The 14,840-nt window shown below is 35.4% G+C and overlaps 1 protein-coding gene across 2 annotated transcripts in view; it reads left to right on the forward strand.

Moving 5' to 3' along the window:
* The window catches only part of OXCT1 (3-oxoacid CoA-transferase 1), a 92,643-nt gene that overhangs the window by 48,384 nt on the left and 29,419 nt on the right, over positions 1-14,840 (forward strand). For both annotated transcript variants that reach the window (XM_090130681.1, XM_090130680.1), the window contains exons 8-13: positions 2,332-2,439; positions 5,554-5,665; positions 6,149-6,243; positions 6,968-7,016; positions 11,360-11,432; positions 12,171-12,246. In XM_090130681.1, the coding sequence (XP_089986807.1) occupies positions 2,332-2,439; positions 5,554-5,665; positions 6,149-6,243; positions 6,968-7,016; positions 11,360-11,432; positions 12,171-12,246 (513 nt within the window). The remainder of the gene's footprint in view (positions 1-2,331; positions 2,440-5,553; positions 5,666-6,148; positions 6,244-6,967; positions 7,017-11,359; positions 11,433-12,170; positions 12,247-14,840) is intronic.

Genomic DNA, 14,840 nt, shown 5'->3' on the forward strand with positions numbered 1-14,840 from the left:
GGAAAGCTGTACAAACTTTCTACCTTCTATCACTTTGAGATTAAGATTGAAAGTGAGCAAGGGATCAAGATAGTCAAAGTAGTACCAAAATAATTTGATTTAACAATTAAAAAAAGTACATGAGGTAATCTGCTCTGATTAGTTGTCTTTAAATGCTTTGCCACATTTTGTATCTCTTTGGTAGGATGTTGTATGATGATTTTAGGTGTGTACAGGAATTTGTCTGTATGTGGCAAAATAAAGGTAAGGTAAATTTAGTATGTGGGAGAAATAGAAAAAGGATAAATAAAATGGAGAGTAAAACATAATAATAAAAATATTTTTTAAAAAAATTCACACACAACCTTCTGATTGTTAGTACAAATATTCTCCTTTGTATCTGTCGGTGACTGAGGATTGGACTATAGATACAAAAAAGACTTACAAGGGAGTATGCAATATTAAAGAGAACTGAATATACCCAGATACAGAGGTATTTATTTTTAGATTATTGTTGTTTTCTATAAAGATGTTTGGTTTTTGTCTTGCTGTGACTTACTGGGACACAGTAGTGCTTATTAGAAAGTGAAGATGCTGGTTCCCATGGCCATCAGATTTTCCATTTCACTTTTGTAGGCCTAGCTTCATCTCTAGTGGCAGTGTAGGCAACACTAAAAGAGATAGGTTGCCAGCAATCTTCAGTGTTTCATTTAGATCATTTAGTTCGTATGTGAGTAGAGTTGGGAGAGAGAGTTAGAACAATTAAATCATATTTCTGCTCTCCGTTTCAGAGTTCTTACTTTTTCACATAGACATCCTGATCAATTTCACTTGGAGAACAGAATGATCTTGCAGGCATTATACACATTATATTGCATTATATTGCTATATGAATATTTTGACATACTTAATTTTAGTTACAATTTATGCCTCCTAGATCTTTTTAAGATCCCCTCTAAGTCTTCTCTTCTCCAGGCTGAACAGACCCAGGTCCCTCAGCCTTTCCTCAGAAGGGAGATGCTCCAGGCACCCATCGTCTTTATGACCTTCCAGCACTCCCTTATCTTTTTTGAACTGGGGAGACCAGAACTGGACAGAATGCTTCAGATGTGGCCTCAAAAGGGCAGAGTGCAGGGGAAGGATCACCTCCTTTGACTGGCTGGCTGCACTCTTTTTATTGTACTCTACTTTTTTAATTTTTTCTTCTCCCTCTGCTGCTTTTATGGTGGATTTCTTTGTTTATTGTCAGAACAAAACAGTAGGGAGGCAATTATCTTTCAGAAGTACTATATAGATTCTAATGTTGATCACATTGTGCAGTAACAATTGGATGTCAAATCAAATTTTAAATTCTTTAATGTTCCCTTATTGGTGATGGCTGCCAAGTGATGTATCCCTACTGATATGTCATGCTCAGGGTCTTGTTTGGGGATTTTTAGACTTCTTTCAGAGATTCCTGGAAGTTTAATTAGTTTTTGATGATAAGCAGTTTGGAAGCTGTTTAATTTCCTTACGAGTAGATTGTTTCAGACATTCTTCAATCTATGGCTTTAGCATTGTAGTAATAACACATTTTCTCTGTGATTGGATGCAGGCATATTCTGTGTGAGTTTTATGAGGTCTATTTTGTTAGGGTGAGATGTTTCTCTGTTCTTGAGGTTTTGAGCACCAGGTAAGGCTGAGATGCTCTGCTGCAGACATGGAGCTGTATCAGGATCCCCACCTACAGCATTCTGAACTCAGACGTAGCCAGAAGGAAAATGCAGTGTCAATGTGCTCCAGTTAGGTCACATTTTAAATGTACTGTGTGTAGATGCCATTTGTGTTGAATTTGCTTCACTAACTGTAGAAACTTCTAGATCTTTGCAACTAGTTGCTACAGTTCAGAAATCTTAATTTTGTTTTGAATGTCTTGCAAAGAAACTTCAAGGCAGCTTTTCAGTTTGTAACCTTTAAATTCATACTTCTGCTTTGTACTATGACTTCTTTTACTAGCTTATGATTTCCTCCTGTTTGGGTGTAAATTGTAAGTGCAATCAACTGTGATGTTACTTGGTATATTTCTGTATGGTGATTGAACAAATTGAGCTGTTAAAATATCAACTACTTTCAGTATGAATGTAAAATATCCTTTTAAGGAAAGGATATTTAAAGGGCAGTTTGCTGTATATGAAAGAAGAGGAAAGATAACCATGAAAAGTAGCCTATTTTAAAGGGATTATCTGTTTCGTCCTGTCTGTTGGTTTTCATCAGTGTCCACTGTAGTTAAGTCCACCTAACTGCTAATACTCGTTAACTACTCACTCTTTTCATATTGTTTGTAAATATTAGTTTTCTTTTTTACTTTTGTAGGTGGAAGAAATTGTTGATATTGGAGCATTTGCGCCAGAAGATATTCATGTTCCCAAAATCTATGTTGATCGCCTGATACAGGGAGAGAAGTTTGAAAAGAGAATTGAAGTAAGTAGCCCATCTTATTGGTCACATTTCAGTGTCAGTTGTGTTTTAGAATTTTTACAGGATTCTTACTCTAGCCATTAAGTGTTAGCAGTGAAAACTTGCCAGGTTTTGCTAGGTACTGGGGCTTAGGTATTTACTTAAGTACTTGATGGAGTATTGAGAATTGAACTTTGTGTTTTATGCCTCAGACTCTCTTATTCAATCCCTAAATGAGCTAGTTTTCTGCGGTCCTCAATCACTTCATTGCAGTTGAAAATCTGATGATAAAAAATCCTTCTTCATTCTTCTTTCTTCTCCCAGATCACCTCCTGTAGACACAAGGGAAATACCTGTACTAAGAGCTGACTTTAACAGTAATGTTTCTTTTTTTTCTACTGGGAAGCCTTTTACATGGGCCGGTAGAACTAGTTGCAGCCTCTTCTGTGCCTTGTAATGGATTACATTACATTGTGAAGATTCTGGAACCGTTCTTTCCTTTTCATTAAATGGGAAATTTTTTACACAGTGACATTTGTGGTCTGAATAAAATATGCCAATACTTAATAAAAGTTGAGGTAATAAAAAAACACTGAAAACTGCCAAGGAATTCATCCTTACTGTTCTTTTTTGTTTCCACGGTTCTATCTCACTCAAGCTTTGTCCCTATTTTATATTTTGTTGATGTGACAAAGCTCTTAAAGTGTAATTAAAAATTCCGTATTTCTCTGATGTGTCCATAATCTTGAGGTGGGAATTATTCAAACTGTTTTTATATGAGCTGGTGGAAGAGGAGACACACAATAGAAAGAAGAAACACCTTGAAAGAAAGAAAAAGTTGAACAAAGGGAATGTAATTATCTTATTTTAAAATTATTTTATTCTTAAATTTATATTAAGTAGTCCTACAAAGACTTACTTTGATCTAAGTAAGCTGATTTATGTTAATCTATAACGGGATGTCGTTATTATTGTATCTTGTTATTGTAACTGTTATTGTAAGTGCTCATTCTGTAAAAATGCATGATTGAGGATCTGACTAGAAACAGATATTAAACCTTTTTTTAAATTTTTTCTTTGGACATATTTTGTTAGAATGCCCTGCTTCTTCCTTTTGAAATATCTTAGTTTAAAAGCTTTTGACTTTCATTGAAGAAATCCATTTTGTGTTTAATAAACTTCTGTTTTTATTGGACTTTGGCAGTGGGTAAAGTGGTAATTCTTTGTATAAAGAAAACAGATAGAAAAATTACATAAGCTTCTTGATTTTCTTTGTCTAGTGTGGATAAGGAGACTGGTACGTACATAGTTACCTGACCCCTCCCCTATATTCTTACAAAAAAATGAAGTGAGAAGGAAAAATGCTGCTGTAAACTATTCAACAAAGTTGTAACAGAAATTAATTTTGTTAATGCTTTTATTCATACTTTTCTATCATAGATGATTATAAATGAAGGCTGTTCCAAAAGCATTGTCTCCTATTTTGTTATATTTGCTCATGGAGACAGATGTTGGAGGTATGGCAGTAGAGGCTGAACCTTCCCACCAGTATCCCTTTCCGTTTTGTTTCTGTGTGACAGACAGCAGCAGAGGGGCAGCCTGACAGAATGGTGTCTGAAAATGAAAGTGTGTATGAAGCAAAGGTGTGTCACTGAATTCCTCCATGCAGATAAAAAAGGCACCCATTGACATGCATCAATGCTTGATGAATGTTTCTGGAGACCAAACAGTGGATGTAGGCACAGTGAGGTGTTGGGTCACCTCCACTAGTGCAGTTTGTATGAGTGCAGTATGCAGGCTCTTGTTAATGGCTGATGAAAATGTATAGCTTATGGTGGTGACTATGTTGAAAAGCACTGTTTTGTAGCTGAGAATTTGCTCTATCATGTAGTGTTACTGAACTCTTGGTGGTTGTTACAATTTCCATGGATATAAATAGGGAAGCATTACTTTTGGAGCGACCTACATGGGTTGGAAATGTCTGCCCATATGAAAGCATGGATTAGGATGAATGGTAATGGGGAGAAAAGGAATGAAGAGAATCTAGTCTGTCATAATTCATATTGACTTTAAATAGCAGTTCATGCCTAATTGGGCTCAGACATGGTCCCTCTCGTCATATTTTTGTCATACTTTCTATCCAGCTTTCTATTTGCTACACAGAAATCCTCTGTGATTGTTCTTAATTTTTCCAAAATGCACAAGTGAAGCAATTCTAAGAAAAAATATGTCAGACATAAAAAGACAGTTACTAGGAAGTGTAGGAGAGCTATAATGACTGATCCTGACTGCTGAAAAGGAAACAGACTTCTAACATAGGGGAAAAAGAAAGTGCAAAATTTCTTTTGTGTTGCTTAAAAGGAATAGAGGATAATTTTGCCAGATCTGTTTTTTATGTCTTAAAAGATATGTGAAGAGAAAATGTGAGTGAGTACAACGGAGGGTGTTGTTTAGAGCAGCATTATACACTTGGGAGAAATGCATGGAGAAAACCATTTATGTGAAAGAAAATTGACAAAAAAGGTCTTACAAACTTCTTGAATACTGTGGTATTTTTATATGACTGTGATTTAGAGAGCATCAGTTTAAGGCCAGTAAGTCTCTGGAAGACATACCAAACAGATTTATGTGAGATTATGTAGACTTATTGTGAAAATGCAGCTGTCTAGCTCCTCTTTTTTTTTGTATAACTGACATTTGTTGATCTTGTGCATGTAAGTCTAGAATTGAATGATTGCAGAGAGAGAGCAGTATTTGAATTTTAGGCTGACATTTAAAAAATCTATTTGGATATCTCTGGAGTAATGATACTCAAACTTGCTGGTATTTGCACTAATGCTTGTGCTTTCTTTCCCTCTTTTTCTTCTTAAGCAGTTATGTCTATAAGTCTATCAGATACTTTCTCAGACTTGACAATATACGCAAATCAAATTTAGTGATAGCCATAGAACAATCTTGATTATTCCACTGGCTTAGGTGAGATTGAACTGCTAGAATAAAAGGTCATTCTTTCTAAGAGAAGGATAAATAACATTCTTAGATGAAGTATCTCAGTGCAATCACAAATTGGGATTCTGCATCTCGAGATGCAAGAGTCTGGATGCTAATTTCTGATTATGATTGCCTTCTGTTTTGCAGCGCTTATCAATCCGAAAGCCTGAAGACTCAAAAGCCAAACAAAAGGCAGGAGACAATGTGAGGGAGAGGATCATCAGACGAGCTGCTTTAGAATTTGAGGACGGCATGTATGGTATCCTCTAGATGTACTATAGGTTAAACTGATGTCTTGCTAGACTAGTAGCTGCAGCTACTTATGTTTAATGGAAGTTAATTATCACGCTCATTGTTTGTCTTTCACAGAGCCTGTGACTGTTTCTTCTCAATAACACCGGATTGAAACAGATGGGATATTAAAGCACGCATGTCTGTAGCTCCTGTTCAGTCATATATAGAGTTTATTAGTGGTTGAATGTTTCACAAGAATTTCTTTAAAAAGTTAAGTGCAACAGAAGTGTAGCTTACTTGAACTGTTTTTTTTTTTTTTAGCAAAATATGTATTTGACAGAATGCAATTAGCCAGTCCAAATAGGAAAGTAATTCAAGCACAAGTGTGAGACATCCAGCTAAAAATGGGAGTGTTTGTGGACGACAGTACTTATGACAGTACAGTGATAACTTTTTAAATTTGTTTGCACTGTGTGTTCCTATCTGTGCCTTAACCAATTTACTTCAGCTAATCTGGGTATTGGAATCCCCCTGTTGGCCAGTAACTTCATCAGTCCAGACATAACTGTTCACCTACAGAGTGAAAATGGAGTCCTAGGTTTGGTAAGAATATATTATGGTCACTTAACAGCAATGTGCTTACCATGTTGTACTGCTAGGTTTTATTCCTCCCTGTTGCCCCCAAGCTGATTATAGTTATGGTAGAAATCATATTCAAGCTTATGCAGTAGTGCATGATCATAAAATTCTGTGTATGCAAGAAAGTCTTTGTGGAAATGCTCATTTCAGCATTATAGTGCTACTTAAAGTATATTCCTAAATACTTGTTTTATGGGAATGAGTCAGAACGTGGAGACCAAGTGTTGTGCTTGGTTTACAAGACCACACATTTTAGAATAGCTTATGAAGCATAATTTTTGGGGAAAAAAATTAAATTGAATAATATTTTTGCTGTAGTAAAGCTTTATTACACTTGCAAACCCTTATTTTATTTTCTTTTTTTTTCCCTGAAAAATGTATGACACTTTAGTTAGGAAAAAAATGCAAAAACAAGTACCTCCACTCTCTGGTTATTTAGTAATTCTAGCAGCCTCTGGGCAATATTATCAGTCTTGATATATTAGTTGATGTAAATTTTGTTAATTATCAATTATCACAATTATCAAGAATTGTGTTGTGCAAAAGAGAAAAAAAATGTGTGAATGCATGTTTGTGCTGATTTGTTTTCACTAATAAGCGTGAGAAATAATAAAGCAGTAAGAAATTGTACATCAATTGAGTCATAATATAAAGAAATTGTTAAATAATATGTCTGTGTTATTGTCAGGGTCCTTATCCACTTGAAAGTGAAGTTGATCCAGACCTGATTAATGCAGGTAAAATTTTTAAAATGAATTTAATTTTTGATAGGTTTTTTCTTTGTTGATATAAAAACTTTATTTTGATGTGGTATTTAAGCTCCTGGTTTATTTATGTATAAATTAATGTATTTCACTCCTTGTAGTCTTTTAAGTGAAGATTGGCTTTGATTAATAGAGGGATTACATATTCTAGCTAGAGAGCTTATGCTTTTGTTCATTGTAGAGCTATTGAAGGGAGCTCTTTTCCAGGCCAGGTGATAAAGATTATAATTTTCCTTTTCAGAAATGGGCTTGTTTGGTGGAGCTGTTACATGAATGTACATTTTCCTTTTCCTGCTACCTTTCATGTCATGTCTTCAAGAAAATGGTTCTCGATTTATTTGTGGGATGTGCTTTTAAAGGTTTTTTACATAGTAGCCTGGGCTTCCTCCTGCCTAGTGAGTTATGTAGATGATACCCAGTTGTGTGTTTGGAGAGGCAGCTGTAGTCTGCTTGCCAGGTGCCATGTGATGAGGCTGGCTGGATGGCTGCTTTCCCCATTCTGAGGAGAGGACATAGGTCCCAGGTGCAATAGTGAAAGCAGGGATCGGGAGGTCCACAAAGGAGCAGCTCTGCCTGGAAGAATTTTCCCTTCCTGCCACACTGCTTCCTACTGCTCCCCTGCATTTCTCCAGCTGAATTTCTCTCTTCTTCCTGCTGCTTTGGGGCATTACAGAGGCAGCCATTAATCTTGTTATGGCTTATTGCATCTGAATGTGGTCTGATTTTTGTTTTCTTAATGGAAAGTTGTACTTGTATCTGTTCTGTTTCCACATAAAATTGGACCTCTGTATTGCACTGTGATAAGCTAAAGAAGCAGCCAAGGAAGTCTTTGTGGATGAAATGGTCCTACTTTTATTGGTCAAAACTCAGCTAAATATGAGCCAGCAGTGTGCCCAACTGGCCAAGAAGCCCAGGGGCATCCTGATTTATATCAGAAATAGCATTGCCAGCTGGAGGAGAGATGTGACTGTCCCTCTGCACTCAGTCCTGATGAGGCTGCATCTGAAGTGCTGCACTCAGATTTGGGCCCCTTACTACAAGAAAGACATCGAGGCTCTGGAACAAAGCTGGTGAGCAGTCTGGAACACAAATCTTATGAAGAAGCAGCTGAGGGAGCTGGGATTGTTTAGTCTGAAGAAGAGGAAGCTGAGGGGAGACTTTATTGGTTTGTAGAATCACCTGAAAGGAGATTGTGGTGATGTGGAGATCAGCCTCTTATCCCATATAGCTAGCAGTAGGACTGGAGGGAATGGCCTTGAGCTGCATCAGGGGAGATTCGGGTTGGACATTAGGAAATACTGCTTCTTTTTTTTTTCTCTCTTTTACTTTTCTCCGCCTCTTTGTTTCCTTATTGTCTTCTTTTTCCCCATTTTCAGGAAAATGTTTAATGATGTCTCATGTCTGTTCCCTGCTGTTGTTACTTTATCAGTGTCATCTTGTGTGAAAGTCTGTTTTATTCTCTAATACTGGAATGGGCTGCCTGGGGAGGTGGTGGAGTTACTATCCCTGGAAGTGTTCAAGAAACGTTTAGATGTTGTACCTGAGGGACATGGTTCAGTGGGGAAGTATTAGAAAGTGGACAGTTGTTGTACATGATCTTGGAGGTCTTTTCCAGCCTTGGTGATTCTATGAAGTAGGCCTTACCTATTCTTATATGTGATGCTTTATAAGTTCTTGTCATTGCTAATGGTATAAAATGTAAACCTATGCCTGACAAGCTTAGGCTTATTTCATTTATAACTCCCTACCCTCCCACCCCTGTGTATGTATGTAAAAAGTACCTTTCTATCTCTATTAGCTAGTACAGTTAAACTCTTTAATAGCCCAGTGAGATACATCATTGACATCAAACAAGCTTTTAATTTAGTATCATAGTGCAGTCCAGCTGACTTTAGTGTATTGCAGTCCACTGCATTTAGCACTGCATTTAGTATCATAGAGCACTGACTTGAAACATTTGCTACCTGGCTTAACTAATACATACTGTTATCATACTGCTATGTTATTTCCCCATTCATTGTTATGTTTTAAATAAGAAGTTATTTAAGGCATTCTTCTGATCTGAAATTAGAAATTATTAAGGAATTGAGTCCAGTGTTTCAACAGCAGGTAGGTAACTGTCGAGATACTTTGTATAAAAGAAAATATCAGATGCATGGGAGCTGAGTTAATGATTTAACTGAGTTTGAGAGTTTAAATGAAGGTGTCATTGGAAGGAAAAAAATGTTAAAAGCAAGAAACATTTATCACAGAAGGTAAAACAATATGTACCCTCATTAGAGCTTAATGGTAAGTTCTAGTATTGATATATTTGTAATGAACATAGTAACAGAGTGACAAAGGAAAAAATAGCTAAGAACTTGATAAAGACTGAAAAAAATACTGTTTTTATATGGATGTCAGGATGGTCTGGCTTATTGTGTGGATGTCAAGATGATCTTGACTTATTGTTTGGTTCATAAATATTTTTGAGGTGAGAATGTTGTAGCTAATGTAAGATACTAGAATGTAACGTGGAAGTCAGATTATTCTAGTACTGGTAATTCAATGTTAAGCACCTTAGCATCTGTCTCTGAAGGTGCAATAGACAGGACACAAGATTAGATGAGTCTGCTCAGTCATCAAAATATCAGTGATATCATTGCTGAAATATGCAGAACCTGTTAAGTCTCACTGACACTTTGTTGGATTAAGGCTGCTCTGGATGCTTTTCAACCAAATTTATAAAAGTATATAAAAACTGGTGTAGGGAACCTGCTTTGGCAGGGGAGTTGGACTTGATGACCTCTGGAGGTCCCTTCCAACCCCTACAATTCTGTGATTCTGTGAAAAAAATAGAAGCTAAATGGCAAAGGAATAGGACTTCTGTTCACATTCATAACCTAGCCTGTAATGGTACAGTATCAGCCCTCAAAGTGCACATTTTCAAAATAAACTTGAGTTTAGGCTCTTGCAAATTTTTATCTGCAAATAGAACTGCATTTTTCTGAAGTACCTGTTTTGTTGTTTGTTCTATTGCTTGAATGTCTCAATTCAAGATAGGTTATGTTCACTGTAATTTCAAGGTAGGCATTTGCCTTACAGTAGAATTACTTACAGGTACAGACTTTGAGAGCATTTTCAAGAGCTGTTAATATGGCATTCTTGTTAAACTATTATTTGGCCCTCAGACTGTTTCCCATTCTTCTCAGCACTGCCGTAGGTTGCCTCTTTCTTGTGGGTTTTTTTTTCCATGTTACAGCTTACAGACTGCATCGTTGCTTCCACTCGCTGGGAGCCTGATAGTTGGACAGTTCAGGCATTCTCAGAACTGGTCTGGGTGAATTCTTTGCTTGCTGAATTTTTGTGATTTGAGTGCAGGTCCTCAGTTCTATACTATTTTGTCTATCAAATTTAATTTCCTCATAAAATCTTGGCGGTAAAATAAACATAAAGTCAATTTTGTAAATTACAACAGATAACTTAGTTATTATTAATTAAAACTCAGTTTTAATTTTCCTTTCCTTTTCTTTTTTTTTTTTCTCTTTTACTTTTCTCAGCCTCTTTGTTTCCTTATTGTTGTCTTTTTCCCCATTTTCTGGAAAATGTTTAATGATGTCTCATGTCTGTTCCCTGCTGTTGTTACTTTATCAGTGTCATCTTGTGCTAAAGTCTGTTTTATTCTCTAAATTTTCTCATGCTTGGTTGATAATTCTACCCACGGCTGTGTTTCTCATGACTTTCCACAGGCACTCTATATACATGGTTTATTTCTCAGTCTGATTCAAAGTGCTGGCAGTAGAAGAGAGTTCTGGACAGAATCAAAGTAAAACATTTCCGTATTAGCTCCCTTGCTTGACCTAAGAACTTTACATCACAGAGAAGAGCTTTATTGTCTGTACTTTAAGAAAGCAAAATTAGAATCTGCCATTTATTTTTCTGTTTTCTAAATCATTATCACTGTAGATTGTGTTGAATTTGATCTGCTCAGTCTTCCTTGCAATCTTGCTGTCTCCTGAAGATGTTCTTTCTCTCTTTCGAAAGAGAATTACCTTAGTGCAGAAAGCTGAAATCAAGAGAAATTTTTTAACCTCTGGTGTCAGTGCTATCTTGCATGGTACTGCTGGTGGTCAAACAGGAAGAAGACACAAACTGCTTCCTAGTTCATTATGGTTGATTTGGCTTATGTGTGATTTCATAATTGTAATTGAATCCATATTAATACAGAATTAAAAAAAAAAATTGATAAATAAAAAAACCTTTCTTCTTCATTAATAGTTTTGGTTTATTTTACCAAAGACAAAATACATAGAAACAGTAACTTATTTCTTTTACAGGTAAGGAGACAGTCACTGTTCTTCCTGGTTCTTCGTATTTCTCTAGTGATGAATCATTTGCAATGATAAGAGGGTATGTAACAAAACATAAGAAGAATAAACTCAGTGGTTGAAGTCATTAGTAATTCTTCAAAATGTGGCTAATGTTTAACAGCTTGCAAAATGATCATGGACTTAATGAGTGATGATTTACAGAATATTAGGTCTAGCAATTGGAAATTGAAAAACATTGTAACCAGCAGATACCATAGTGATGCTTGTGTCTCCCACCACCTGGCCATGTACAAACATATTTATAACTAGGTTTTAACAATTACTTTTTGGTCATTTCCAAGTATCTAATCTGTACTTGCACGCAGTGTATTATCTTTCTTCAACTTGGAACTGTGATCCTCATTCCACCTCCCTAATGGAAATTCACCGTCTGCACCTGTTTTTTGTTTGTTTTTCGGGAAGGAGTTTGGATGCAAACAAACACTAAATCGTAATGGCTCTGAAAAGATAATGAGTGTATGTAAATATGTAAAGGAGTGCACTTAAAAGTATGAGTTCAGAGCTGATTGTCTGTGCATGCAATTAACCAAACCCAGACAAAAATAATAGCATTTTTGAGGCTCACTAGGCAGACAGAAAAATCATCAGCAATGCATTTAGAGGAAGAGAAAAACCTGTGAGTGACAAAATGGTTGTTACCTCTGTGGTATGCAGTTTTTAAGTTGTTGTAATGAGAATGCGAATAAAAACTCATAAAGATTTGTGGGCTGTTACTCAAACATAATCTGCTGATTATACACTGTGTTTTTCTTGCCAGAGGCCATGTTGATCTGACAATGCTTGGAGCTATGCAGGTGTCTAAGTATGGTGACCTGGCCAACTGGATGATTCCTGTAAGTTGGCCTTTTTATTACTGAGAGTATACTGTATTTAGAATAATATTTGTAGATGATTATGAGGAAAAAAAGATAAAGGACCTGAAGCAAAAGGGATCTTGAAAAGCTAATCAAGTTAACACAGAGAATGCGTAACAGTTTTTCTAGGCTCTGCTGGCATCAAGATATCAGAATCTAGCCATCTGAAATCACTCTTATGTGAAGTGTTGTGGAAAAACTAAACATGATTTATGTAAACTTTTCTTCTTTATCTTGGATTCAAATGTCAAGCTTTTGAGGTGAGGACTGATTCTTTATCTCTAGGGAGCAATAGCTCTCTGCAGCAAAGCCTTGAAAAAAGATGTGAAATATTATTGAGCTCATCATCAAATGGAAAACAAATGAGCAAAAAAAACCTGCCTGCATTATTTTTCTGTGTTGATCACAGCACTGGTATTTTGAGTACACTTAGAGGGAAATAACTTTGCTTTATTTTATGTACCTGAATAGTCCTGCAGGTTTCAAGCTTAAAAATATAAGCCAAACTCAGTATTGTTAAAGAAGCAGGTGACCTAAAGCCATTCACTGGACACATTTTATGGTTTAAAATTAGACAGTAATTTTTCAAATCATTTACAAGTTAGATATTTTCAATGACTTCGAATATTGCTTGTATCAGAATTACATGGAAAACAAGCATTATTAGCCTGCCCTAAGGTATTTTGAAGTATTCTTGTAGGCAGAGTTCAATATGATTTTAATTTATCTGTGTATCTGTTTAAATTGACAGATAATTTTTTTCTCTTGTTTAGCTGGTTTGTCACAGTCTGACATTCCCTTTATGTTTTTGCAAACTATAAGTCACAGTATAACATGTCCCTATACTTTTATATTCAAGATTACTTAAGTCTTTAGATTTTCTTTTTTTCAGTCCTTTGGCTCTGCAAAAGCTGTGGTAAATGTACCATTATCTAGTAAAGCCTTCTGTTTAGAAAAGTTGTTTCTGAAAGGTTTATAAGAAAGTGGAAGGTAGAGGATTAAATTCTCAGTAGTAGGATTGGCTGGATTTTGTTTGTTTGTTTGTTTTTTGTTTTGTGGGTTTTTTTCTTTCCTAGATTGAAGCATTGTTCAAAATACTCAAGTGAACAAGTAATAAAGATCCTCACTCTGCACTGTTCCTAAACCAGGATGAATGTAGATATGATAGTTCACAAGTTGAAATGTTTTAAAAAAAGCCCTCCTGATAGATTTTGATGACAAATAAAAAGTGCTTCTAAATTCAAGAGGATATTAAATTTCATGCAGTTGCATCTGTGCTGAATCTAAAAGCTATTAACTAGTGTTTGTTCTTAAAAAGCAATGTCATGAACAGGGGCAATTCATTCCTTGCTTTGTTGATTGGTTTCATTTTACATTTTTTTGCTCTACTTTTTCAGAGAAGACCCAACTGTGCTATCTCTTTAATTTTATTTTTATGTCCACCCTCATTAATTATTGGTAAGCTTTTCCTGCCATCTTCCAAAACTGTTTAGTAAGTAGTATTCTGGGTTGTTACTTATTGCAGTGTTTCTATGCACTTGTAGGACTTTTTTGTTAAAAAAAAAACTTGCAACTCAAATCAATGTATAGTTCAGGTTTGGTTTTTTTTCTTCATGCTAATTTTTGCTGTTTTTTTCTGTTCTGCAAAATTAGTCACTCTTGCTTCTAGTAAATGTGATAATCTACATCTATTTATAGTACAACAAAATAGGTTTTGATATTACTTAGATACTGAATTAAACATTAACTTTTTGCCTAGGGCAGAAAGGCCTATAAAAATAAAGCTCTTTTTTTTTTTTTTTCCCCCACAAATATTTTACTATTGTACTTAGCTTAGTGTCCAGAGCTTGTCTGATTCCTTTAGCATTGGTTGCTAAAGATAAGTCAGAAATGGAAGTTATTAGAATTGTTTCAGTGTTATTTCTGGCTTGGTGCTAGTACCTATGTTGAAGCAAAGTGTTGAAGAGTCTAAACTTCTGAAAGCTAAATTTAGTTTTTTTTCCTAAACTTTTGAAACTGAGAAAATGTACAGTGTTCAGAGATACAGCATTTACAAATAACACATCTAGTAGTAGTAGTAAAATGCAATGCTTTCTGCAACTAAATAGTATTAATTGTTCCAGTAACTCTGTGTGCTTTTTGCTTCTTTGCCATATATTTTTTTTTGTTGTGATGTTGAAATTTCTTCACTGATAGCATTTTGGAACTTATTTTTCAAGATCTGAGCTATCAAAAGATGAAGCCAACATTCTGCAGTAGAAGAGATTGTTTTACAGGCATGTTTCTCTAAGCATTTTAATCTTAGATTGTACTTTCAGTTTTTCTCAAAAGATTGTAGACTTGCATATTCCTTCCTTTTATGCTTTATATTCTCTAGATCATGCTAATTTTAGTTTTGAATCCATGATGAGAGCATTATTTTTTATATCTTTTGTTGTTTACGTATCTTCATTCTGTTCAGTTAGGCTTCCCCTACATTTAGGAATGACATATATGCTGTCAGAGTTGGAAAGTATAAAAAACAAACAAATCCCAAACTTTGAGTAACTTTCATTTGTTCTTTTTATTACCTT

The sequence above is a fragment of the Phasianus colchicus genome, chromosome Z (assembly GCF_987193195.1).
Source record: "Phasianus colchicus chromosome Z, bPhaCol1.hap1.1, whole genome shotgun sequence".
Classification (NCBI taxonomy): domain Eukaryota; kingdom Metazoa; phylum Chordata; class Aves; order Galliformes; family Phasianidae; genus Phasianus; species Phasianus colchicus.